The 24,398-nt window shown below is 34.7% G+C and overlaps 1 protein-coding gene and 1 long non-coding RNA gene across 10 annotated transcripts in view; one reads left to right on the top strand and one right to left on the bottom strand.

The window, feature by feature from the left end:
• Positions 1-24,398, bottom strand: part of LOC105475402 (calcium voltage-gated channel auxiliary subunit alpha2delta 1) — a 506,236-nt gene that overhangs the window by 217,505 nt on the left and 264,333 nt on the right. For all 9 annotated transcript variants that reach the window (XM_011730609.3, XM_011730608.3, XM_011730607.3 and 6 more), the window contains one exon: positions 14,171-14,230. In XM_011730609.3, coding sequence (XP_011728911.2) covers positions 14,171-14,230 — 60 coding nt within the window. The remainder of the gene's footprint in view (positions 1-14,170; positions 14,231-24,398) is intronic.
• LOC139362783 (uncharacterized) overlaps positions 1-24,398 on the top strand; it is a 166,727-nt gene that overhangs the window by 133,191 nt on the left and 9,138 nt on the right. The window lies entirely within an intron of this gene.

Here is a 24,398-nt window from a genome sequence, read left to right on the forward strand (position 1 = left end):
TCCGAGCCACAGTTAGGAATTATGGTACAATTGCCGACCTTTCTAAATTCACAAAGCTTGCAACACGGCCAAGCAATGCTTTTGTAGCCAGACCTTGGCTATTCTTGTCATTGCTGTTTTTACTGTGAGTCACAGAGCATGGCTCAAGACAATTTATAATCATCAATGAAATATCCTTGACATTTTCAGAATACTGTAAAAAGAAACAAAATCAAGTAGGCCATATAAAGCCCCCACACCAGAGAAATCCCATGATCTAAATTTCTACAACATTCTCTTCATGCTTATCTGTGGGCAGTTTGATGAAAATGGTTTATAATGTGATTTTATTGATTTGTGGATCAAAATTATTCATGTCTTCTTCCACCATATCCATGTATTCCACCATTTCCCATTGCCACCACAAACAAAGACTTGTGAGACAGAAGAAATTTGGGGGATTAAATTCCAGGTTATTAAATTTATGAATCGGAACTTCAGAGAAAATCTGGTAAAAATAGAGACAATTCTGGGAAGCCTCAGGATCAACATCTATGATATTAAAATAACAGAAACACCGATACTCTTTGTCAGGTCATTTCATTTCCCTCCTAGCCAAAGAAGTAGGTTTAAGTCATCTTGAATATATGATCTAGTCATTTTCAGCACAGGATTTTGAAAAAAGAGTTTAGCAATAGGGCCAAACATACACTTTAAATTTATTACAGCTTTCATTCTGTAATCTATCCTCTCCTGAGTCTAACTAATGTTCTTTGTTTCAAAACCCAAAATGCTCAAAACATAAATACCTCAGATTTTCAAATAAAAGTGTGAAAATATAAAATTTATTAGATTTCACCAATTGTTGAGTTCTAAGGTAATAAACTCTGACATTTATAGAAACACTAAGATTGGAGAAATGATTTTGGGACATTTCTAGAGCTTAAAAGTCATGCTGAATAAACATATGAAAACATGTTTTCAGCATGCTGAATATATGTAAACATATCCATTTTGATAAGCTGGATATTTATCAAAATGGATAAACTGGATATTCATCTAAGAAATTATATTCTTGCTTTGTACAAACATGTAAACTATATATATATAATTTGTTTATAATATATATAATATGTTTCCACATATTTGTATAAAGCAAGAATATAATTTACCAAAATGGATACTTTTATTCTGTACTGCCCTGCCCTCCTTACTTAACAATTCATGTATTCACTTTGCAAAGCTTTAAAAATATGTTCCAATAGGGAATTAGCACTTTTGCTAACATAATCAGTCTCAGTGGAATGTACTGGTAAAGTGTATGTGAAATGTGTTTGATAATGACAGGTTGCTATATACCTTTCAGATTCCATTACAAAGCAAACAGGAGAAATGGAAATCAAGTCAAAAAAAGAAAAAAAGCAAATTTGATTGCCAATAAAAGTTCAGTTATGTTTGCTTAACCCACATTGGAATATCGGTTTATAAACAATGTGACATTATTCATTTTCCTTTATTTAAGCTTGAGTCTACTCAAAAGCCTCTGTGAAGTCTTAGGTGAATAATTTCAATTCAGTATCAAAATAACTTGTGCTATTGGTAACAATACTAGTCTTATTTTATTGATGAGGAAACTGTGGCTTAGAGGTTAAATAATTGGCTGAAAGTTACACAATGGAAAAATGACTAAATTTCTGTTATCTTAGCTGGAGGTCCTACTTATTAGAATATGTAACTTCCAAACATAAGTTTTGGTACTTCATGGCTCAAAAAATAAGACAGACTTTATGTTAAACAGCAAACATCCTATTGAATAGAGGCAGATGCACAGTAAATTCTATGTTGTATAATCAATATATCTCATTTGCAAATGGTAACTTTAGGGTATTTGTTTAAATATCAGTATTTTTTGCTCTCTGTATTGCTGTACTGGTTTACATCATATTTTCTTTTCTTCATATTTTCTAATAATTTAAGACCATAATTTAGAATAGCTAGCAGGTATCTAGGGGATAATTAGATACTGCATATATTTTCAGGAACACTTAAGTTGACATTGCCTATTTTGGCTTTGAAAATGCAGCTAATTGTACTACCTGCAGTTTTCTACTTTTTCCTAATAAATTCTAGCTGAAAAATGTAGAACAAAATAAATCCCAGTAAGAAAGCAAAAGTGGTAATCATCAAATTGCAAGAAAAACCATGACTTAATCCTTTCTACCCTAAGTCTTATCGACTGCTTGAATGCTAAAACACTGACTGGAATGTTTGAAAGGAAGCATGCTTTGTAAGATATTTGAAACTATTCACCAAGTTTCAAAGCTACTTCAGCATCTTCTCCTTTTAATCTTCCCAATATTCCATCAAATCACTAGCTTATTCAGAGATTCAGGAATCCATCCATATCCATATTTTTCAAAAGGTGAAAGAAGAAAGAAAAACTAACCAAACATATGAGATCCTAAAATAAAAGGAATAATACCCATTATTCTTCAGTCTCAGATAAATTACAGATCTGTTCTCTAAAATGGTGATGAGAGATGGCCCCAAGAAGTGAAAGAAAAGACGAAGGGGTTCAGAATCTGATGTTATAAACTGATGTAATTTGACAAGGAAGTTGCCAAAATACTGAGAAAAAAATCAGATGAAAACAATAATGGAGAAGAAAGACACATGAACACAGCCAAAGCACAGATGCATATGAAAAGGACATCATTAGTGACAGGCTTTAGGAAATCATGCAAAATGTAATGTTAAAAAATGAAGATATTTTAAAAAGACTGTAATAAAGAGAAAATACCAGTTATGGAAAACAGAAAATTTAGCTCAAATAATGTGACGTTCCTGAAGAGAGCACAAAGACACACACACACACACACACTCAAAAATATGCAGAAAGATTATATCTCTGAAATAAAATTAAAACTTTAATACAAAGACACCAAACAATGAAAAATAAGATGTATAAGATGTATTATTCCTACTTCAATCTCAAGAATGAAGAACGTATCATTCGGAAACCAGTGGGAAAAAAATCAGTTCAATTTAGAAGGAGTCTACAAACTGGAAACAGACTGATTTCCGACTTCCTACTAGCCACTATGTATGACAAAAGACAGTGAAGAAATGTCCCAAAATTTTGAGGAAAATAATACATACTTAGCCAAGGCAACCTTCTAGTCCAAAATGAAAAGGCCAGATATTCTCAATCACACAACAACTCAGATTAGGGCATTCTACCACTCTCCTTGATCAACATACTTAACAAAATCCAATCAAATTATGAAATTAAAAAGAAAAAATTAAAGAAATAAGGTAATGGAGGAGCTATCATAAAAGTATTGCTGATAAAATTTAATCCATCAAAATATAGAATCAGTATCAAATACTGTCAGAATTTTTATTATTATGGAACATAAGGCAAACCTTAATGTAAAAGTAGTAATTTAATAAGATTTGGGAGATATGTGGAAGGTGTGAAGAAATGCTCCATGGCCGGGCGCGGTGGCTCAAGCCTGTAATCCCAGCACTTTGGGAGGCCGAGACGGGCGGATCATGAGGTCAGGAGATCGAGACCATCCTGGCTAATACGGTGAAACCCCGTCTCTACTAAAAAATACAAAAAACTAGCCGGGCGAAGTGGCGGGTGCCTGTAGTCCCAGCTACTCGGGAGGCTGAGGCAGGAGAATGGCGTGAACCCGAGAGGAGGAGCTTGCAGTGAGCTGAGATCCGGCCACTGCACTCCAGCCTGGGTGACAGAGCAAGACTCCGTCTCAAAAAAAAAAAAAAAAAAAAAAAAAAAAAAGAAATGCTCCATTACCCAGGCTGGAGTGCAGTAACACAATCACTGCTCACTGCAGCCTGGACCTGCTGAGGTGAAGCCATCCTCCCACCTCGGCCTCTCACCCAAGTAGCTGGGACTACAGGTATGTGCAACCATGCCCAGCTTATTTTTTAATTTTTTGTAGAGACAAGGTCTCCTTATGTGGCCCAGGCTGATCTTGAATTCCTGGGCTCAAGCGATCCTCATGCCTTGGCCTCCCAAGTGCTGGGATTATGGGCATGAGCCACCACACCTGGCCTTTACTACTATTTTATAAAATTATTTCTTAATTCCAAGAAAAAAATCTCATCATTCTCTTCTATTTAACTGACTAAAAATCTTATTTGCCTATATATATGTTGGGTCACTATTGTGGGAAAAATATCTTTTCATCCCATTTTAAGTTCATAGCTGAGATTCCTATAAGAGTTTAACAATAGAAAAGCATATACACTTACTTAATGTAGGTTTTATGTGACACAAGAGCCTCCACAAGGAAATGAAGATCCAAAGAAACAGGGCATCTTGAGTATTTTTTATGCTAGGTTTGATGGGGAAGTGGATAGTTATGGAGAAGTCTGATTGGATTAAAAAAGCTTGATGTAATAGAGATAAGCTGGGGCAAACTCAGCAAGATCTGTTCGTTGAGATTTTTCTCTGTATCCCTGTATCTTCAGAGATGAAGATGTTCCTTTCCTTCCTTTCTCTGAGGGTTTTATGACCTGCTTCAGGAAAGAAAGACGTGAGGGAAGGTCAAAGAGACCTCACGCCCTCATGGTTTTCTTTGATTCCTTCAGCTTAAAATATTTTGGGGTAGCATGTACTGAACCTCATTACTAGAATTCTATAAAACAATTTTGTGGATACCAAAGAATAGTGTAGTGGATTCTGATTCATAATTTAACAATCTCAAGATTATTCTGCCTGCAGAATATGAATGTTTTGGAGGAAAATTGGTGTTAGTGGAGATGAAGAGAAATGAATGCTTGCTTGATAAGTTTTAGAGTTGGAATTGACAAAATTTGCAGATGAATTACATGTGGAGTTATGGCAGAGAGAAGAATTAAGATTACTCCTGAATTTGAGCTATATTAACTGGAGGAGAAAGTGATATCCTTTGAGATCCAAAACTTAACAGAAGATCAGGATACTGATGGAAAAAAGTAATAGAAATAATAGTTCACAATGAGAACACTTGGGACACAGGGTGGGGAACGTCACACACTTGGGCCTGTCGTGGGGTGGGGGGAGTGGGGGAGGGATAGCATTAGGAGATATACCTAATGTAAATGACGAGTTAAACGGTGCAGCACACCAACATGGCACATGTATACATATGTAACAAAACTGCACGTTGTGCACATGTACCCTAGAACTTAAATTTAAAAAAAAAAGAAAGAATAGTTCACCTGGGAATGTTAGTCTTGACACGCCAGTGAGACAGGCAAATGAAAACAGCAAGCATGTCACTGGATGAATGAGCCTAGAGCTCAGAAAAGTGGTTTGGGTGAAATCATATGTAAATCCAACAATATGGATCAGGTGTCCTTGGAGGAATATGGGCATTAAAGATGAGAAGGCAAAGATTGTGCTCTAAATTTAGATGACATTAAAGACACAGAGGTACTGTAAAGAAAAATGTACCAATAAATATTGAAAAGGAATGGGTAGTGAAAAGTAGGAAATCAGGGAAAGTGAGGTTTTCTAATAGAGAAGTATTTGAAGAAAGGAAATATAGTAAGTGGTGCACTAAAATGATGAAAAAACCCAAAGTGTGAAGATAAACAAAACATGCTCATTTGATTTGATGACATAGAGGTAGTTGTTAACTACAAAGAAGAGCTTCACTATAGATGAAATTTAAAGTCATATTGGAGTGGGCTGGCCAGTAAGTAAAGGTGAAAATGTGAAAACTGCAGAGGTACACATAACTTTTGGAGGTTTGCAGTATAAAACAGCAAAGAAATGTGGCAGAGCGAGAAGGGGTAATAGATTTTTTAAATGTCAGAAGATACTGGAGCTAGTATGTATGTGAACGAAAAGATGAAGTGAAAAAACTTTTTGATTAATGAAAGAGAAGATAGCGTGAGAAAGAAATCCACGGCTAGGCTGCTTTGGAAGGTTGGAAGATGACAAGACTATCAACAGAAGGCATGAGCTTTAAAGGAGGAGGTCATTTTGCACAGCAGGGGAGAGCTGGTCCTTCCTTTCCATTTCTATAGCATTTCTTTAATATGTAAACAAACCCAGTACTAATATCCAGCTACAAACTTCTTAAGAACTTGTTGAAGAAAAATGTAGATGAATATTCTTTAGGATTTGTTTTCAAAAGACTTTGAGAGACCTCTCAAAAGCATCTTCTTTCTACTTAGAGACATCTTTTCTGACTAAGCTTCTGGTTGCAATGTCCACTCTCTTAACCCCAATCCAGACCCTTTTCAGTATTCTGGACAAATATTCTCTCTCCACTGAAACCAGTCTACTAAGCCCTCAGTCCCCAGCGTCAGCTTTCCTGGGTAGCTCCCAATGTCAAAATGTATTCCACTAGTGACTGTACCCCATGCCTATATTAATCATCTGGGCCTCATAACTTTGCTTCCTTATTTTAAAGCTTCAATTTTCACTGTAGTGTCAACCCTTTAGAAAGAAAACTCTCAGGCCAGATCTTCAAGTCCTGGAACATTTTCTCTTTCCCACAGTAATATTAGCAAAACCATTAATATATCTATAACTCCACTACATTGAAATTATTCCAGCATCTGATGTTATTCTTCATACACAAATTATCCCTGGGAATACAGTGATTTCCCCAGGGTTCTGTTCTGAAGGATTGACAATAAATGGAACTATATATTAGTCTCTACATTTCCCAAATTCTTTGAAGAAATACATCTGAAAGGAGATAGTGCCTCTATACTAAAGTTATCATTTTTAAAGACTTTCCAAAATTTTAGGCATATTTATATAAATTATCTCATTTAATTTAAAAACAATTTTTTGGAGATACGAAAGTATATAGCAATAGGGCCCCCCCAGGCTAAACCTGAATGATGACAATATATGTTTGGAGTTGGAAAATTATCAGGAATCTCTCTTCATGCATTGAGTTCCTGGAGGTCAACTGATTATTGTTTCCTTAAGAAGGAGAAATATGGACAAGAATGCATAGGGACATTGAGAAGATGAGGGTAAAGAAAGAAATAAAGACATACAAAGAAAGGTGTTTCTGCCTTTATAGAGAGAATAATTAAATAAATGATGAATGAGCCATTTTCTTCAGAACTCTGTGACACACATAGTATGAGAAAGAGCTTCAGGTCTCTTATTAAAAACCTTTTGGGTTGGAAATAGGGGCATTCACCCCATTTTTGCATAGAGCACATTGAATCCAGCTCAAAGACTTCACAGTTTGGGATGCTGCAATGGCAAACATAGCACAACAGTACTAGGAGCTGGCAGATGCTCACTAGACTAGGCAAATATCCATCAAGAGACTGTGCCAACGTGCTTGTGAACACCTGAGACAAACCCTGGGGTTTCTAGAAATATCTTCCTTGGAAGAGAGATAGTACTCATAGAAGCAGAGAAAGACAATTATCAAGCATCTTGCAGTAATAATGATGCTGCTGGAGATCACAGAGCCAAGAGTTTTTAGATTAAAAAATTAATATTCAAATAGACTATTTTGCTAAAAGTGCACAGCAAGTTGTTGGCAGAACTAAAATCTGAAGTAGATTTGCATAACTCCAAGACTGAGGCTCCATGACTATACCAAAGCTGTGTACAAGTATGTTCAGACATGTAGAAGTGCAGTTTAAATTTTCATTTTCTCCACAGTTATATTGACAATAATGCTTACAAGCAAAAACAGATATCCTAATACTACAAGTAATTATTTTTTAATTAAAAAATTGTATATAGGCTACGCTGTCATATATTGGACTAGACTACGGTTTTCTTGGTAATACATTAGTCGCAGTTTTATCCCCAAGAAGTTTATATTTTAGCAGTTAAAAAAAGTGAAGAAAGGAAAACTATACAGTGAGCTATACTTGAATTAAATATATATTGGTTATTGGGGAGCATATAAAACAGAAAGAGTATTGTTAGACAAGAAGTCTAACATTGGTTGATCAAAAATATGAAGAAATTGGAGAAAAACAGAAGAGATTTCTAGGCAGAAATTATCAAAACATCTGAAAGTGAATAAAAGAATATTGTTCTAGGGAAATGTCCAGTAATTTATTCTGCTTTGAGCTTAGTTTTCAGGACAGCAGTAATAGCTGCTGGAGAGATTATGCAATATAAAATTTAGGAAAGACTAGATGGGGCCAGTTCATAAAGGGCTTAGTACACCCTAAATATGCACTATTAATAAATGGAGAGTCACTGAGGATTTTTGAACAAGGATATGAAATGAATGGAAATACGTATATGGAATAAATCTTCTTAGATTATGCATTAAATGAAAATTGCAGTAATTTGTAATGCTTATGTATTTTTCTTAATCTTTTTATTTTGAAGTTCAAAAATACAGTATACTCTCAATTTAATGCAAATAAATATACAACAATTTTAATAAAATGCAGTTCAAGTTACAGAGAGGCTAATGAAATCAGAGTTTAAAAACCTTCTTTTGACTGTTGCAATTTGGTACCAGCTGGTGGCAGTAATCTACTCCAGCCTAAATATCAATGAGGATGATACTGGGTGCTCTGCATGGCTGAAATTTTTAGAACACTGGCAGCAATCCCAGGAATCTCCCAATAATTTAGCACTATTTTCATCATCTCAATCCCAGGATACTGAAGCAGCAGATCGGTCCTGAAAATATAGAGAACCACCTTCTACCTCCCCATTTCTTAAGCCAAGGATGTTTGTTCTCTAACTTTTCCCTCCTTTCCTGAGAGGAGAGGAGAGGAAGAGAAAGAAGGAAATTTACCAGCTTCATTTATATCTACGTGTGCATTATCACAAGACATATCATCATGATGTTTGAATGTCTGACTGCAGGGGCTTCTACTGTACTATTACGTACTATTGTCATTTTGGCTTTAATAGAAATGGAAACTGAGGTCAGCAAAATCATTAGAAAATATTAAAAATTGTTAACTGTGAAACTAGTGTTTTTGCCTAGGTAATTAATGGTTAAATATTTTGCTTCTTTTCAATATAAAAAACAAAAGAGATAGGTTATCACCCAGTATAACAATTTTAAGCCCATGGTTAATACTTTTTATGCCAATGTTTTAATACTCTTACCACAGCATTTATATGTATGTATGAACAAAAACAGTAAGGCACACAAATACACCTGACTCCTTTACATTATATTGGTTTTCCAGAAGTTGGGGGTAAATGAGTTTTGCATTATGGCTCCTTTTAATCTATCTTTATGATGAAGATAAAGTCTCAAGACTCTTAAAAAGCTGTAATAAAGGGAGGGGGGAGGGACAGCATTAGGAGATATACCTAATGTAAATGACGAGTTAATGGGTACAGCACACCAACATGGCACATGTATACATATGTAACAAACCTGCACATTGTGCATATGTACCCTAGAACTTAAAGTATAATTTTTAAAAAGCCGTAATAAAAAATTGTTTCCCTACATAGCAGAAATGTTGCAAAAACATTAAAATATGCAAGCTCTTGATTTCAACAGTGTTTCAACCAAAGGTGTAAACTAAGAAGGACTAAATAAAGCCAGAGCCTAAAATCATTTTGGTGATCTATTAAAATTCACTTATTTATTCATTAACACAAGCTATGCCCTCACTTTTTAACCCTACGTCAGTTCTCTCATATCCAAGACCTCATACCAAGTGACTGTGTGTCTTCGATTCTAAGTAAAACAAATACAGTATGTTTTCCCATCCCACATATTCAAAAGTGTTTCTGCTACAAGCAATAAAAACGACGCAATTTCATGAAATGAATAAGGATAGATGAAATGATTAAATACATAATGTCAGTGACTATTAGTTTAACTCACATAAACACAAAATTTTAAATATCAAAATTTCAAAATATGATTTGGCAAAGTAATTTTAATATTACAAAATTAAAGCTATAACTGGAGAACTAAATTAGCCTGACTGACACTCAATAACATACAACTTCACCAGAAACATTTTCCCTTTCTAATTTACTTTGTCTGTGAAGCTGAAGCTAAAAGGGACTCTTCAAATATTTTATGTACTGGCCAATTTCTAGACGTCTGTACTCTGCCTGCACAGTAACAAGCTGGTGCTAATAAGCCATACATAAAGATCCTACTTATTAAAATACAAATTAGACACCCCTTATGTTTATACATGTGTAAGTACAATTAATTTTGCAAGCTTCGTTGGAAACAAAATTGCTTTAGTTAACCAACCATTGCAATGCAATCAAATGAGATTTTAAATGCAATTGGAAAAGATCTGTTTGGTAGAAATAGCAATTATTTCATGCGGAACAATTAGCTTTCCAAGCTCTTTTTTGCTTCTCCCACCTGCCCTTAATAGAATAATTTGTCCATCATAAGTGACATGAAATGTCACCATTAACACCCGTAAGTTGTATGGAGACCTAGAAGGCAGCTGGTAGACATAGCTTATTTACAAATATTAGTTTGAACTTGTAAATGCATGACCACATAAATCTTAATCCATTTAGAGTGTATGCCCTTTGTTCCCTCAATTGTATATTCAGTTGGGAATTGAATGGAGCTGAGAGAGAGTGTGAATTGCATGAACCCTTCGTTGTTGCCAGCATATTAGTGCTTTGCCTTTTATTCTTGTTGTTCATGAGATTTCTCTACATTACACAGTAGGGAATGTTAATCAACATTTTGCCTGAGTAATATTAATGAAACTTGCCTACTTACACTTGAGGGAAGAATCAGAATATTACATTGCTCTTTGAAATGTTAATGTACCTTTTAGGAAATTATGTCTGCCTTCTAAATCATCTTAGTGTTAAATTATTAAAGGATGGCATTAAAGAAATATTGCACTGATGCACATTGTTAAATACCTTAAAAGATAAAAGAATTATAAAGTTTAAAAGAAGGACCTTTTGAAAGATGGTAGATTTATCTTCAAATTAAACATTTTTAAATGTTTGGTTAAAGTATTGAGAAAATTTACAATTGTTTTGTGTGCTTTCACAAAACAAGAGATTTAATGTTAATGATTTCTAATTTCCAAACATGAATTTGAACTGTATTCTGTTCTGGTCTTGAAGGATTTATTTAACCTTCCTGTATCTGTGCATTAAAACACCATCCAGTTTACTAGAAACAACAACAACAACAACAAAAAGCTGAGAGGACTGTATTATTTTTGTACTTTTTATTTATTTGAATCTTAAGATTAGATAGTCTTCACTGAGGTTCTATTCTCCAAGCACAAAAACGACCACTATCTAAACCTTCTATCACTCTATGGCATTTCAAAGGGAAGGGCTATCATGAAGACTATGTATGGCTGCCAAGATAAGATATGGGAAATAGCAATTCTCAGTGTGCAAACTGTGACAGACATGTGTCCTGTCAACATCATTCACGGTCCTTCAGGAATGATGCTCAGGAAATGAGTTGACAGGACTCTAAGTGGTCTAACTTGTTTTCCCTTTAACAGTCTCTTTTGATATCAATCAGTGTGTTGATAGGCCCTAAATAAACTGTGAGGTAACCAAGGGGGAAATTAGGAACAGAATTTGTTCAAGAATTCTCCCACATGGTGACCACTATTTGCTAAGAACTCTTAATACTTACTGGGCAAACAATTCAGTTTCTATTTCACCATACAAGAGTTAGTAATGGCTTTTGTATTATTGTGGGCCTGACTTGTCCTCTTGCACAATGTTCTTTAGCAGTACTGCTACTTGGATATATGCACTGAAAAAATGGATAATAGGAGTTACATTTCAAGGTAATTTTTTTCACATTTTGACATCTCTAAGATACAATTGCTGATGCATCATAATTTAAGTGTCTTTTTTGGGGGATGCTCGGGGGAGATGGGGTCTCTCTCTGTTGTCCAGGCTGGAGTGGTACAGTGGCGCAATCTCAGCTCACTGCAACCTCCACCTCCCAGGTTCAAGTGATTCTCCTGCCTCAGCCTGCCAAGTAGCTGGGATTACAAGCATGTACCACCAAGCCCAGCTAATTTTTGTAGTTTTGGTAGAGATAGGGTTTCACCATGTTGACAAGGCAGGTTTCGAATTTCTGGCCTCAAGGGATCCACCCGTCTTGGCTTCCCAAAGTGCTGGGATTACAGGTGTGAGCCACCGTGCCCGGCCAAGTGGCTTTTTCTTAGAAATAAGTAAAATAAATAGAATGACTAAGTGCCTTACAATTGATGATTTACATTCAATAAAATATGGTAATAGTGAACTTGAATTGAGAGTTTTTGTGTTGTGTTTGTGTTGTGGCCACCCATTACCTCAATATAGAAAACAAAATCATTGCCAAATGTTAGTGTTAATGAGACCAATATTAAAGAGTTCACAATATAATTAGGAAATGAAACCTAATGTCTAGAAATTAATAAATAAAACAACACCAATGATACAGGCATTACTACAACCCTACTTGCCAAGTTAATTTTTTTCCACATTATTGCTCCTTAAAAAAGTGAAAACGACATACAACTAATCAATGACTACTTAAAATACTACAAAATTACTTTAATGCAAAGAAAAAAGGGTGTTTTGAACAGGGAATGTATAATCTATATATTTCAGAGGTTGATTTTGTGTGTCCATTTTGAGTTCTCCGAATTACTGAAGATTCAAACTAAAACAGCACCAAGGGTATTACATCCATGCTAGGCAGAATACATGAGCTAGACATACATCTGTTATGACTTTACACGGCTTTTATCATGCATGCTTTATGTTGTGGGAGATAAGGGAAGAATAATTTATATTTAATGTTATTAATCAAACATATATTTAGCTAGATTTGTTTTGCTGCATTTTGCCTATTTGCAAAAACGAAAAAAAAATCGTTTCTCTTTAAAAGCAACTAAGTATATTGCAAGCCCCTTCATTCACTAGATGAGCTTACAGTTTGCTCGATGCTCTAGGAGCTTATGTTTTTAGCTTAATCATTGATTTTTTTCCTTAATATATCATAGATAGCAAATTGATCTTTATTAACCTATATATGATAAAGGTTGTAGACAAAGCCAATACCTACATAATATTAATACCAATCAGGTTAAGTGATATGATCAGTTTAGTAGAGAATCAAACTGGCAGTTGTCAAATAGAGTCTCTCATTAGTAGACTGTTTAAAATACATAAATTAGTGACAAACAGTAAAAAACAAATAATGTCACAAGTATCAAGAATGAAAGACTATGTATTATATAAGTGAATTAAATATCATTTAGTGCATTTTCCTTTGATACTCAACATAATCATACAACACAAAGAAGTGCTAATTCCTAAACCTCAGTTTAGTGTCTATTGAAGCACAACTACATACCTTCAAATTTGAGACTTTTGCTTTGCAAAGAGTACAATTAAGCTGTCGTTCACATTCTTAACCTATTTTAAATGTGGGAAGGTAGAGGGGAGTTGGTTATATCTCCAAAATGAATTGTCTAGAAGTTTTCTGTGATCAGAAATTATAAAAATTTTCTTTCATTACAACTGTAACCATTCAAATATGTAATAGAAGTAATTTCTGATTATTAAGGAAATATCTTTCTTACTATGCCCCTTGGCCATAAGAGGATAAATGATAGATATGCAGACCTTACCACAAGGAGAATTTCTGCTATTTCTATAAACTAGTAACTCTTAGTTCACAAAACAAGTTTATTTAAAAAAACATGCAACTGCTAATGTCAGCTGGCATTTCTCAAAGTAGGACAGAGTAGAAGAGAGATTACTTAAAAGTGAAACAAATTAAATTTTAAGAAGCTGAATATACTCATTCTTACTTTCATTATATTGCCCACCATCATGGTGATTATAATATGTATACTGCTTCTTAAAAACTCAAAGTACTTAAAGGCAACTTTTTTCAACTTGTATATTCATAATATCGACAAAAATTATTCAGATATTAAAATTTAATGCTATTTTAATGTATTTTATAAATAATGTACCTTTAATTATGGAAGAACATTTCAAGGGGTTTTTTTTTTTTTTTTTTTTTTTTTGGTAATATGGAACATAAGAAAGTACATTTTGGCTAACTTAATTGGCCCTGATTACCCAAAAGCAATTTCTTTAAAAAGCAACAAGTGTGGTTATTTTTAATCCCATAAGATTCCATCATTAAAATATATTTTAATATGAACATAATTATCCATACGCAATATGTCAAGCTACTTAAATCAAGTAGTTAAAAGGGGTTCTTACTGCAAAATCTTCCCTCCACTGGTGAGCTGCTTGAACTTTCTCTGCTTCCAATGCCAGGCGCTGAAAAACAAACAATAAATCTTAGAATTCAAATGACCACATAATATGGAATTGTTATATAAAATGCTTGGGCTTTCTAATCAATTATGAGGACATAAAAAGCAGAAGATGATCATTATTTATGATTCATAAATTCTAAATCATTTAGTAATCTAACCTACTAAAGTTGATGTATGTATATTTACTCTTTAGCAATATAATATACTATTCTTGAATACCATTGAGTTTGTTACCTCTGCCATCATCAGCTATAGTGTCCTCTATGAGTGCTTTCTTTCAATGACTAATACTTTAGTTTTTAGAAAAAAACTTGAGTATATTAATTTTCATCTTATTTTTAGTAAATACCTTTAGAGCATACATTTCTCTTAAAAAAAAGACATTGAGAGATTAATATGCACTAATATACTAGGCACCTTCTTAATTGCATATTGCGTTTTTGCCAAAAGCCACAAAAGCTGAAATAACTTCCCCTTTGCTGAGGCACATCTTTAGTAGTTCTTTCAGTGATAATCTTTGATAGAGGATTTGTGCATCTGAAAATTGCTTGATTTCACCTTCAATTGTGTATGCTAAGGTAGTTAAGAATTATAAGCCAATTTATTTTCCTGTAGCACTTTTGAAATGCTATTCCATTAAGTTCAGTGGGAGATGACAATACTAGTGTCAGCCTGCTAATTACTTTTTATAAACATTTTTCCCCTACTCCAGTAGCTTTTAGACTTTTCTCTTTGTATTTTTCAACTTCACTATGATGTTCTCCATGTGATAGGCTTTCATAAGACAGTGACGTTTAATGGTTAGCAACACAGAGTTGGGGACCTGGCTGTCTGGATTTGAATACCAGCCCTTGCAAACTACTAGCTGTGCAACCTTGGGAAAAGTTAAGACTCTTCTCCCATTATCTCATGTGAAAAACGTAAAAGCCTGCCTCATGGCTTATTGGAAGGACTAAATGAGTTATAAAGTGTTTAGAACAGTGCTTGGCACACAGTAAACAATATATATATGTCAGCTATCAACTTCAAAGAGTAATGGTTTTATTTTCTCCCTGGATCCCCTTGAGAAAATAGTGCAGTGTTGAGTTTATTTGTGGTTTGCCTTATGCAGCTAGAAGATAGTGATAAAACTGAGCAAACAGAAAAGTAAATAAAATAAATATGCTAAACTTACTTATTAAGGTATAGAAATTATCAGGTTAGGTTTAAAAAATTACAAATCTCAGAGTCGTTTATTGATTCATGCTGTTTGTGATCTACGAACTATTCCTCAGTATAAGTTCTTCCTGTGGAGGTCTAGTCTATACTGGATAAACATCTTTTAGATCAGTTTTTATGTTAATGTATTGGCTTCTATCCCTGTGATTTGTTATAATCTATTCATTTTTCTAAGCTGTTACATAGGTTTTATCAGTGACTCTGTAATATCACCTAGCGGGAGATCTCAATTTAAGAGTTCCAAAGCTAAATTTAAGTGAAAATGTACCATAGCGTGCTAAAAGGACAATGGTTTTGGTTTTCACTACTAGGCAGAAATGGAATATATAAGGAGCTAGGAAGAGTTAGAAACTGTACCACGTAGAGTAACCAAAAGGAGGCTCCCTCTCCCTACAAAAACAAAAACTAAATTGCAAAGCCAACAGACGAGCATATACATTTCAGAAACACTGCATCATAACACTTTTGGAAACTCAACTTCAAATGAAAAATGAAGCAAAAAATGAATAAACCGGCAAACAGAATGGAAATGGAAGCAACTCTTTTATAGAAACACTTCAGTATGGGAAGATAAAGAGAAGACAGAATGAGAAAATAAGCAGGAAGGCTTTTTCTTTTTTTCTTTGTTTTGATACAGGGTCTCACTCTGTCTGCCAGCCTGGAATACAGTAGTATGATCATAGCTCACTGCAGGCCTGCAGCCTTGACCTCCTGGGCTCAAGTGATCTTCCCACTTCAGCCTCCTAAGTAGCTGGGACTACAGGTGTGCATCAAGAAGTCCAGCTTCTTTCTTTCCTCCTTTCCTCCTTTCCTCCCTTCCTCCCTTCCTCCCTTCCTCCCTCCCTCCCTCTCTCCCTCTCTCCCTCTCTCTCTCTTTCTCTCTTTCTTTCTTTCGTAAAGTTGGGTCTCAAACGCCTGGCTTCAAATTATCCTCCTATCTCAGCCTCGCAAAGTGCTGATATTGCAGGCATGAGCCCTCCTGCCCGGCCAAAGACGTGCTCTTGACAAAATTCACAACATAAATCTTCCCCATTTTAAAAAGCAGTATAATAACTAAACTTTTATATGTATGGGCAAAAAAAAAAAAAAAGATTTCCAGAACTTAAACAAAATACTGCATAAAATATTAAACTTTTTTAGATTAAGAAATATTACAACTCTAAAATGTCTTTGGGTCTTAGAGAAGAATATTAAGATTTTTCTTCAGAATACACAGGAGAATGCCGTTTCAGCAAACAAAACACACTAGTGAGCATTCACCCACAGGGCTATGCAGTTTCCAAGGCACCAGCTGTAACTCTACCAGATCTTTCCTCCTTGGGAGTGCATGAGAAAGTGCAATTTAACTGATCTCACCCAGAATCACGTGGCTTATGACTTGAACATAATCCATGTTTAGTAAGTTATAGTGACAGTAATCATCACAGTTAACTATTTCCAGAGAAACAGAATAACAATGGCAATACACTCTAACACAATTCCTTAGGAGGAAGAGAGTCCAAATCAGCTTTATTTATATGTATTCTGAACACTAATTTTATAAAGTAAATATCCTGTATTGCAAGACTCTGAAAAAGTTTTTAGAAAAATAAAGAAAGGCATGAAGTTATGTATACCAAAGAAGTTATGCACTTTAAAAGGTTGGTCTGAAGCTTGAAAGTTGTTAAATTTCATATCCCCAGGTTGGAATTTTAGAAATATATAATCATGAAAACTCTACTCCTGTTAATTTTGTTGTTCATGAAGAAATTAATAAATATTTTTACCTAGCAAATTTCATGAGAAAGCATATAATACTAAACTTTAGATACTTAGTCTATCGTGAGACTAGAGTCAACAGTCACAGTGGTGCTATTTCTCGCAGCAAAAAACCAGCTGGTCATTACTTATAGAAAACTGACATGTCTTCTAGACACATTAAGTCTTTAATTCACTTCCGTTTTGGTCAACTGACATTTTATTTTTAAAGCTAATGAGCTACCATTAAATGCCATTGGTGAATTGTGTTAAGGCTGTCAAAGGCCAGGCGCATGGCTCATGCCCTTACTCCCAACACTTTGGGAAGGCGAGTCGGGAAAATCTCTTGAGGCCAGGAGTTCAAGACCAGCCTGGGCAGCACAGTGAGATCCTGTCTCTAAAAAAAATACCAGTTAGCCTGGCATGGTGACACATGCCTATCATCCCAGCTACTCAGGGGGCCGAGGCAGGAGGGTCACTTGGATCCAGGAGTTCAAAGTTACAGTGATCTATGATGGTACCACTGCACTGCAGCTGAGCTACAGTGCAAGACTCTGCCTCCAAAAAAAAAAAAAAAATTAAAAAGAGACATAAAACATCCAATAAAATGTGAGTATCTGCTCAATAGAACATCCCTGTTTTCTCAGCTGGCTATATAAGTATATCCTGTAACAGTAACTTACTTCAGAAAAAGAAAAAGAAAAAACAAAACAGAACATTTTTCTGATTTATGGCACAGTATAATACAGCATCAGACCTTAAAACCAGACAGAGTACCACACAGAAATAAAAAACCTGGATTACAATGAATACCTATGAGAAAAATTTGAAGCTTAATTCTGCTAATATTAAGATATTCAGCAAGGTCTATTAAATGGCTTTGTTGTAAATGAGATACCACATGTATATATGAAAATCCTTTGGCTATCAAATAAATATTTATACAAAGTAATAGATGTGTTAAGAATGTATGCATCCCTACTTACCTATTGGTTTGAACATTTAAAACAGAAAATCACTGTAAAGGCTTTAAGGACTTACAACTATAACAAAAATATACTTGACCCCAGACTTTCTGACTCCAAAGCTTATGCTCCTTCCACAAGACCCTTCTTTAGATTCCCATAAAACCCATCACAGTATATATGAAGACAGCGTAATATCAAAACCAAAACACTAGTAGAATTCTATTTTAGGTTAATAAAAAAATCCCCAGCAAAGTTTTAGAAATTACTAAAAAATGAAAAACAAAGTCAGCAGCAACAACGAAAACCATATTTTAGTTGGGAACCATCTTTACAGGTCTTATCCTCAAATCCTGAGAGATTATTGCTAATCAGTAAAAACGCTTTTGCTATGCAGTGGTCTGCAGGGAGAAGGATAGAGAATGGAAGAGGTTTTATCAGATCAGAGAAAGATCAGCTCCCTTGAAGGTCTATTCATTCTCAACCTTTACTTTTTGTCATATCTTCATCTTTTCCATTAGCATTGAATTCTGTCAGATGATATGAACTTCTATGAAAGCAGTATTATACAGTATATAAAGATATAATTCTACTGTCCTAATCAATATCCACATATATTTTTCCAAAAAATAGACTATTTTCCAAACATGTAAGTAACTTGCTTCCTAGATTGCAAATTTATTGCAAGTTAAAGATAAAATTTGCTTTCTGAAATTATGAGAAATTTTCTTTTGATAGCTTTAAAAAGACCATCAGGGATCATATAACAGTTCAGTTAGACTCCCATAATGTTGGTACTCTTGTTTATATACAAATATTTGACTTACAGACACCATTTAAACAAATATCACTAAATTTCAAAATAATTTCTTCAGCTAATGTAAGTCAAGATTTTCCTTTTTAATAAAAGGTAATAGAGATCTACAACAGCAAATCCAAATAAAATATGCATGTGGTATGTGATTAATCTTCAAACAGTTAACACCCATTGCAGATTAGCAAATTGTATTATACCTATGTTGACAATTCAATTATCACTCTAGGAGTTTCACCTATTATCTTCATCAAAAAGTTCTTAGCATATCAAAAGGATCAGGATAATCATGTGAATTTTCTACCAATACCTACTGAAAATAGCAGACTTAGGTGAACAGACTTCAACGTCCGAAAGAAAAGCCTACAGGTACAATCAATTACTTTGGAGCTATGGTATAATGAACATGCACTTGTAAATCAGACAGATCTGGTTTACAATTCTGGTGCTGCTTTTCACTAACAATACAATTTTAGGTGATAAAGTTAACAATTTTGCATCTAGGATTTTTTTAACCTTACATTTTCTACTTGACATTCTATATATCCAGCATAATACAAACTCAGTAAAGTTTTGCTTCCATTTGAACCTGACAAACATGAACCCACAGAGTAGGCTATGTCAGAACTCTAATCACCAATGACCTCTTCAACACGTAAATACGAGCAAATAAATGAAAAAAATCTTAGTGGTCCTGAAGTTTTCACTATATTTTACCCTGCAGAAAAGCTCTGGTCTGTAAAACCATAGGGTAACCAAAAGCATATGCAATTCAGGGAATACAACAGTTCAGCTCTGTAAAATAAGTTCAATTTTATTTTAATTTTACCACAAATAGAATAAGAAAGCAGAGAATATCATTGTGTTCTCCCTGTGACACCTTATTTTTTTCTAAAGGGCGGGGAAGGGTATAGGCAAGGTGTGACATTTCTTCAGCATTTCTTATGCTGATAGGCAGTTTTGAAGGCCTCCACAGACATAACAACATAATACTTCCATGAATATTTAGTATAATATTCCATCTCAAAGGTAAAATGTTCTTTTTCCAATAACTTTAACCAGATAATGGGAAACAATGCAGTTTCAATTCATATAAACATGTATGGTCAGCAAAATTCTACCAAAGGCTTCTAACAATTTGTTATATCCCAGTGAACAAGGATTTTACTATGAAAATCTTAATGTGCAGATAAATTGCTCTATATGTTTAAGTCACATGTGCTGCACTTACAGATTGCTAAAAATGTTTCTACAAATAAACATTATTAGTACTTTGAAATGGTTCTGTTAGCAAAAGAAGCCAGCCTGGAAACTGGGATTTGAGGATTAAAAGTTATAAAATGTAAACAGACTAACCAGGATGAGTTAACTTTGGCATATTTCAACATTTGATAATTGTAGCAACTAGATAAATACCCTGACCAGGGGGAAAAGTTATTTCTAGGACAAGAAGCCTAGTGTGTTTGCTTCTATTCAATGAACATTTACCGAGGCTTGTTATATGCAAGTTTACAGAATTAAAAAAAAAAGACATAGTTTTACTAACTATGCTTCTAAAGTGACCTTATATTCATATACCATACACATCACACATAATATCATGTGGTCAGTGTTTCACAGATGCTTTCTCAATAGTTAAACTATACACGCTTTATTCGTTTTACTTCATTTCAGTGAGTTCTGCCACATGGAGAATACATTTTTAAAGTACTGCTTCTATCATGATGCGAAAATCTCAAACAACAGGCAGGATTCTAGAAATAGTGTCATTAGCCAATTACAAGATTTAGCTACAGGTCTCTTTTTTTTTTTTTTTTTTTTTGGTCTGGGGCGGAGGGTACTAGGGAGGCTAAAAATACTGGAAAGCACAGAAACAAACAGTCTTGAGCCTAACACCCCAGAATTCACCTTGATCTTTATATTCGCTTTATAACTGTTTATGTAAGAAAAAAAAATATTACAAATCATCTTGAAGTTCACCTTATTCACCTCTTCTGACCAATTTCCCTACATAAAGCAATCACTATAATAATCTGACCTATAACCTTAGGCATTGGTTGGAAGTGTATTTTTTAAAATATGGAAATATCATCTGATATCGATAGTGTTGATTCTCCTTGCTAATAGGCTACATGCAAAGAGAAATTCCACAAGTTTCATGAGGAATGATTTATCTAAGAACAAACCTATCATCCTTTCAAGGTCTGGATTGAACAAACAAATTACAGTCAATGGCGTATGAGAAATTATTTGCTGAAGGTTTTGGAAAGTTAAGATAATATCTGGAGGAGGACAAAACCCCTCAGGGAAACTAAGCTAGAGCCATTTCTAAGATTTTTTTCAGCATCAAAATTTTATACATCAATTGCATATTTACTAACAGAATATAGAATGGGTCTTATTTCTTAATACAAACCTACCTATTCCTTCACTCCTTCAGGAGACCCTCTTTCTTCACAGGCATTTGTGATGCAATTTGAAAGATTCTAAATCATCACTTAAGCAAGGCAACTTAACCAAAGACATGCTGATCCCCTCTCACTATTGTGCTATAGGTTAGCAAGCCCACCCTTATAAAGATGACTAAATGCTGTTTTTACATTTTGCTTATGCTTGCCTAAAAAATTCTTATAGCCACATTACAGATAAATCTTATAATGAACAAGGTATATTGTAAGGATACAGATTAATTCTTTTTGATAGCTATCATTTTCTTACAACTGATTTCATACCAGATTATGGGAAATAAAAATCTCATAATACAAACACAATTTCTCTTTACAGCCTAAGCTTTAAGGGAGTGTAATACATGCAAAACATATAAATAAAACTTGCTGAAATCAAGCCAGTAATCATTTATTTTTCTCTCACGTGAAAAATAAAACTTTTGCCTCATAGCTTCTGGAGTGTGTTGTATAGATTTCAACCTGATCTGCCATATTCACGAAATACTTTAAAATTAACCACAAAGCTTCAAGTCTGATCTTCAGAGATGTAATTAGTTCCGAATGAATTGGCAGACTCTTGAAATACAGAAGGCAGGGTAAGGGAGATAAAATCTGGTGAGAACAACAAAACTCCTTTTAGCAGTATGAAAATAAACAAATAAAATAAATAATACAACTGATTATTATCATACCTTCTTTGGGATCTACGGCGCAAAATAAAATAAAAGGTTGTCCGAGTGAATGTAATTTGCAGCTCTACTCTACATTTTGCCACCTGCAAAGAATTACGTGTTGAACTTATTCAACAAATCTGGAGCTGATGAAAACCCCTCCAACCCCACCATCAACTAAATATTCTGATTCTATAGCTGCTGTCATTCCTGAAAATCTACATGTTTACTATGCTACACCTTTTCTGTAGATTAACCTTGAAAACACTCTTCTAGAGGGTAATATTTTAGAGCTATTAGACATACAGATTGAGTTACTTTTTAAGAAGCACTGTTCTAAATAGCAATATAATTATCCTAAGACAATAAAGTAGCCCATGCCCTTCATTAGTTCCATAACCTTATACTATCATGAGCCATCACGCTATACTCAATTCGCTCTCCCTCTAAATCAGTAAATGTGTAAATTCAGTGCAGGAAGCAGTTCTTTCACATCTGTGCACTTCCAGTATGTTATACAACGTGCAGCAGTGTGTAGGCACTCAGTGTGTACAGAATTGTGGAAACAATCATTTCCAAGCATTTTCAAAGTTGTATCAACATTTATAACCAGGTTCACCAAGACATCCTCATTCAGTATTATAACACTTAGACATTTTGTGACTTTCTGGCCACAAAAGCTGTCCTCCTACATGACAAGCATACATCAACACCTAATTCTTAAAAATTGCTAGATTAACTCAACACTACCTGTCTCTTAAAAAGTAGTAGAATATGGCCAGGTAAGTGGCAGGGATACATACTAATCCATGTAATTCCACTCTGGGGTCTTAGAATTTTAGCTACTGTCAGTTACCTTACTCTCTACATGTTGACTGTTGCAGATTCAAAAACCCAGGAAGGAATCAGTGTGAAGAAGGGAGAGAAAATGGACTGTGGGGAGGAAAAAAAAAACAAAAAAAGAGAACCATTCCTATACTATAGTCCTGCTGATAATCTAGTCTAAAATCCCATAAAATTAAGTCACAACATCAAACTATTTACATTAGGAGATCATCCACTCAGAGAATGCAAATATCTCTTCAGCCTGAGAACTGCATTCTGGTATGTCACACTAATTCCAAAGGCCTTCAATCACTTTGCATAGGAACCAAATTGCCTACATATAAACACCAACCTAAGTTGCCCTAAACTGGTTGTTGTATGTCCCATGTGACCACTCCTTCACATATCTAGCAATTATTTTTTACTACTATGAATAACTAAGGAAGCATAATATAGCAAAAACAACTCTGCCACTTATGACCAGTAACATATTAAATTAATAACTTTTATCACAATTTCTCAACTGTAAAATGAGAATTTTAGTAGTGCATATATCATTTTGTATTATAAGGGGTAAATATGATATGTGCTTAGTATTCAATAAATACAAGCTATTATATATTAAAAACTAAGGTAGAGACGTTAAGAGACTCGTCATAAAGTCAATAAACTGAATTCTTAAAATTATTATCACGAAAAAATATTACATACACCTGAGAGAAAAAAAGCCATCTTAAATTCTTTCCATAATAAAGTTATTGGAAAGGGCATACCTTCGCTAATATTACAAACTTCAGAATTCTTTTGACTATATTAGTCCTCTGAATTAGTCCCAGTTTCAATCACCACACTGAGAGAAATTTATCCTTGGACCCTCATGTTTCTGCATGTCACATGAACAGAGGCAAAGAGACTAGTTTTTCAAGAATGCATAGCAAACTGCCTTGGAATATAGAGATAGTGTCTCCCTCGAGAGCGAGGGCAGATTTGTTTGTTGCCCAGAAAAATAAAAGTGATCCTCTGGGGCAAGTGTAGTGTCCTGGCAGACCCCTTTAAATGATTGGGGTTTCCCAAGCTCAGGGTTCATCCCATTGCATATACCACAGGCCCTTGGGCCACTGAGCAGCATACTCGATGGGTCTGAGAGTCCAGAGATACTGATGCGAACACAAAGCTCGTGCTGCCTACTGTGCCATGAGGCATAAGGTCCACTGTGATTCAGAGAGTCTCCTGCATCTATGAAATTGTGGTCGGCTAGCTTGTTAGCTTGCAATTAGGGCAAAATCTCAGACCCTTTACATTTCTTGATACCCATGTTGTGATTTTTGTTGTTACAGTTTCTTTCTAGTTTGATCTTGAGATCTCTCTTGAGAGTGGCCAGAAAGCAAGAAAGTCACTCTCTGGGAGAGCCCTGATGAGGGGGTGGGTTGTGAGGAGGAATTAGGCCTATGGGACGGGTAAGACACAATGCGAGGTGAAACTAAAATGCATA

Source organism: Macaca nemestrina, chromosome 4 (genome assembly GCF_043159975.1).
Source record: "Macaca nemestrina isolate mMacNem1 chromosome 4, mMacNem.hap1, whole genome shotgun sequence".
Classification (NCBI taxonomy): domain Eukaryota; kingdom Metazoa; phylum Chordata; class Mammalia; order Primates; family Cercopithecidae; genus Macaca; species Macaca nemestrina.